Raw genomic sequence first — 3,804 nt, 5'->3', positions numbered from 1 at the left:
TTGCCGTTAGTGTGTACAATGTTCTTCTGGTTCTGCTCACTTCACTTTGCATCAGTTCATATAAGGTTTCGCAGTTTTTCTGAGAGCATCTTGCTCATCATTTCTTATAATGCAATAGTACTCCATCCCAATCATATACCACAACCTGTTCAGCCATTCCCCAGTTGATGGGCATCCCCTCAATCCCCCTCGTTTCTTAGATGAGGAAACTGGAGCATCCGTTTGTCCAAGGTCAAGATTTGTTCAAATAAGTAGATTTGAACCCAGGTCTTGTGACCTCCAATCCAGCCTGCTTCTTCCCTCACAAGGATAATTCTTTAACTATGATTCAGAAGTTTTTACCAACCAAAGAATTGATAGATATTTGGATGGATCTCAGTGAGGCCAGAACCCCAAGAACTACACCTCCTCTCCCCTACCTTCTGGGCGCTTTACTCCCAGGTCCATTTGAGGGCTGGTCCCTGGACAAGCACAAAGGCATTTGTTGTTTCAGGAGCCAGTGACCTTCCAAGATGTGGTGGTGGTCTTCACAAGGGAGCAGTGGGCTTACCTGGACCCTTCCCAGAAGGAGCTGTACCTAGACGTGATGCTGGAGACCTACCAGAACCTGCTGTGCCTCCCCCTCCCAGCCCCCAGAGGGTTCTTTGAGTCCTTCCTCGGGAAAAGGCTTAGAGGAGACTGTTTGGCCTTCAGAGACCAGGGAGTCCTCATCCTCTTGGATGTGTGCCAGGCCCTGTGCTGGGCACAGAGACAAAAGCAACAGTCCCTGCCCTGCCCCCCACGGGAGCTTATATCCTATTGGGGTTGGAAGATGGAGGGAAACACATGAACACAGTTAAGTCAACACCAGTAGTTTCTGGGGGGCTGGGTAAGGGCACCAGCACCTTTGAGGGGATCGTGTTGGCCCTTGCGTAGGATGAGGATTGAGCTGAGGATCCTGCCACTTGGGACACTTGGCGCCAGACCAGGAAGGGGGTTTGTATTTCTTGCCAGATCTCCTTGAGCAGGGAAGTGCAGTGGTCAGAGCAGTGCAGTAGGAATGTCACTTGGAGAGCTGTGTGGAGGGAGAGAGATCAGCCTGAAGCTGTGGCAGCCACAGGGCAAGTGGAGATGAGGTAGAATCAGAAAGGCTTGGCAAGAATCAGCCGGAGAAGGAGAGGGAAGGACACCTGTGAGGAGGAGAGTCTGAGGAGAGGGGAGGGTTTCGGGGGAAAGATAGTGTGTTCCATTCAGGCCAACAGGACATCCGCCGGGGAATAGGTAGGCGTAGCGTGGTGGTATAGGGGAAGAGATCAGTCAAGAGGAAAAGCGTCTGTCATGGAAGGAGCAGGGTCATGGACACGCCCAGAAAGAGAGGGGATTCAGGGGGAATTAGGGTCCATGTTGGATGAGGGCAGAGAAAGGCCATCTGAGCATGTTCAGGAGAGAGTGGCTTCAGTCTCAGGTCAAGTTGCAAAGGGCTGACTGAAAAGGAGCACGTGTCGATAGCAGATGATACTTGGAGGTGGTAGGGGGTCAATTGGAGGGACACCTGGGCATGAATGGGGTACACTTGGGCTTCCTCTTCCCAGGGAACGATTCAGCAAGTCTTGATGAAAGTCCTACTGTGTGCATGGGAGAAAGAGAGCCCCTGACAGTGGGTCAGACAACTTGTAAATCAGTAGAAGTGTGCAAGATGAAGGGTCCGTGCAGAGTAGGCAGAAAGTCTGAATTGTGCTTAGTGAGAGAGTTAAGGCAAGGAAGCCAGGCTGATGAGGCCATGGAGGATGTAGACAGGAGCATGGTGCAGGAAGAGGAAGGAGGGCAGAAGCGAGAGGCCAGGCCAAGAAGAGCTGCCACTGCCAAAGGAGGGTATGTGCTCAGACCTGGGCCTTAGGGAAATGGCTTGGTGGAGGATGGATTGGCCAGGAGGCTATCGAGGTGATGGGGTGGGGGAAGGGAGCGTTGTGAGAGGCTTGAGGAGAGAAGGGGGGCAGCCATTATGGGAGTGTGCTGGGGGGACCCAGGTGAGATTACTTAACATGAATTTGTACTAGACAGAAGCCAAGCTGGGTGACTTTCTTCAGCTTTGTTCCCCAGCCCAAGAATAGGAGGCAGATGGTCAGTTGGTCAGAACAGTCATACTGTCCACCCACTCCAAGGCTGGGGTCTGGCAAGGTGTGATGGATGATAAGATAAGGGGGTGAGAGTTTCCCAGATCAGGGACCAAGGGACCGAAGGAATGGCCTGGGAAAGAGCTGAGGGGTGGAGTGAATGGGGGATAAGGGGCAGAAGGGAAAGGGAGAGATGGGATGCTAAAAGGGGAATTTCAGAGTTCATGGCCATGGAGGGGAGCATTTATGAGGGAGAATAACGTCAAGGGCATGGAGCTGCCAAGTTTGGACCCTGGAGGGAACCTCCAAATGAAGTGGGAAGGCAGATGTGGAGGTGGAGCTCAGACTTGGGGCTCAGGAGAAGAGGACCACGGGGGTTCAGATTGGGAGATGGATTTGGGCAGCCCGTACCTCAGAGGAGGAGAAGGTCTGGAAGGGACGAGACTTGAGGTCCTGGCCCTCGAACTCCTACCTGAGTCTTGGAGCCATCTGTTTGTGCAGTCCTGGGCCAAGTGCAGGGACTTCTGGGCTTTCTCTTGGTGCTCCTTGAATCTGTTTTGTCCTTGGCTCTTTTTTATCCTTTCTGGGGTGATTCTCGGGGACCTGAGCCTGGTTGGAACCTTCCACGTCTCCCTCTTTATCCTAAGATTTCCATTCCCTTTGAATAGGACTGGCCGTGTCCAAGCCGGAGGTGATCTGAGAGCTGGAGCGCGGGGAGGCACCTTGGAGGCCAGAGGGGAGAGTCCCAGCACGCAGCTGTCCAGGTGAGTGAGTGACTGACCCCCAGGCAGGGGAGTCCTTGTGTCTGTGCCAGTCAGTCATGCGACCCACACCTGTGGGAAAAAGCCCAGGTTGTCTGAATGGAGGCCCATTCAGAAGTCAGTGTGGTTCTTAAGACCCTTGGTGGAGAGCTGGCAGGGCCCTGACACAGAGTGTGGTGACTTGGCCAAGGTCACCCAGGCAGCAAGAGGCAAAGTCCGCATTTAACCCTCGGGCGAGGCTGTTGACCCCAGACCCCATGCTTCTTGCTCAGAATCATATTTCTGTCCCTCCTTTCTGTGATAGCACATCCTCAGCCTACCTCTCTTCTTTATCTCTCTTCTCTGTGTGTTTTCTTAGAATTATGGGAGTTACCTTTTTCTTTTTAAAAAACTCTTAAAAACCCCAAGAAAAGGTGTTTCCGAAAGAATTTCTTTACATATTTTTGGTTGACATTTTGTTTTGAAGTCCAGTCAACAGTCTCCTCCCAGAGAACCCTATTTTCATTTCAGGAAACCCAAGAAGCAGCATTCTCTGCTGGAGGAATTGTGACAGACAGACGGAGGGATGGACGGACATTCATTTTTCAGGGTTTCCTTTCCCCTGAGGTGTTGGTCTCCTTCCTGGCACAGTCACCTAAGCCCACCTTTCTCTGTTGTTTCTGCCGGTCCTTTTGCATTTGTCTGACTTCATCATATTTGGTGTTTGCATGTCCAAATGTGGTCTGCCATTCTCCCAAGTCAGAAGGCAGGTTTTGCCTCTGCAGATAATTCTGCCACCAGCTCTTGTGCTCATCAGTGAGTTTGCCTGATCCAAGGTCTCAGCAGTAGCTTGTTGTCCTTCCTAATGTGGAATGTTTTCTACAACTGTCCCATGCGTCCTTGTCCCGCCAGTAGCGCTCTGGTCCCTCTGGCTTTGGCTCTCTCCACCCACCTTTTACTGTCTTGCCAGC

The 3,804-nt window shown here is 52.0% G+C and overlaps 1 protein-coding gene across 1 annotated transcript in view; it reads left to right on the top strand.

Annotated features, from left to right (window-relative positions):
• The window catches only part of LOC114042245 (zinc finger protein 343-like), an 11,761-nt gene extending 7,963 nt beyond the window's left edge, over window positions 1-3,798 (top strand). Inside the window, exons 4-6 of the mRNA XM_027860904.1 lie at window positions 494-835; window positions 2,762-2,857; window positions 3,365-3,798. Of these exons, the coding sequence (XP_027716705.1) occupies window positions 494-829 (336 nt within the window). The 3' untranslated portion in view covers window positions 830-835; window positions 2,762-2,857; window positions 3,365-3,798. The remainder of the gene's footprint in view (window positions 1-493; window positions 836-2,761; window positions 2,858-3,364) is intronic.
• Window positions 3,799-3,804: the final 6 nt, after the last annotated feature.

The sequence above is a fragment of the Vombatus ursinus genome, unplaced genomic scaffold, assembly GCF_900497805.2.
Source record: "Vombatus ursinus unplaced genomic scaffold, bare-nosed wombat genome assembly UNPS02014318.1, whole genome shotgun sequence".
In the NCBI taxonomy this organism is placed as follows: domain Eukaryota; kingdom Metazoa; phylum Chordata; class Mammalia; order Diprotodontia; family Vombatidae; genus Vombatus; species Vombatus ursinus.
The sequence above is the reverse complement of the archived record's forward strand: the minus strand, read 5'-3'. Positions and strand labels throughout refer to the sequence as shown.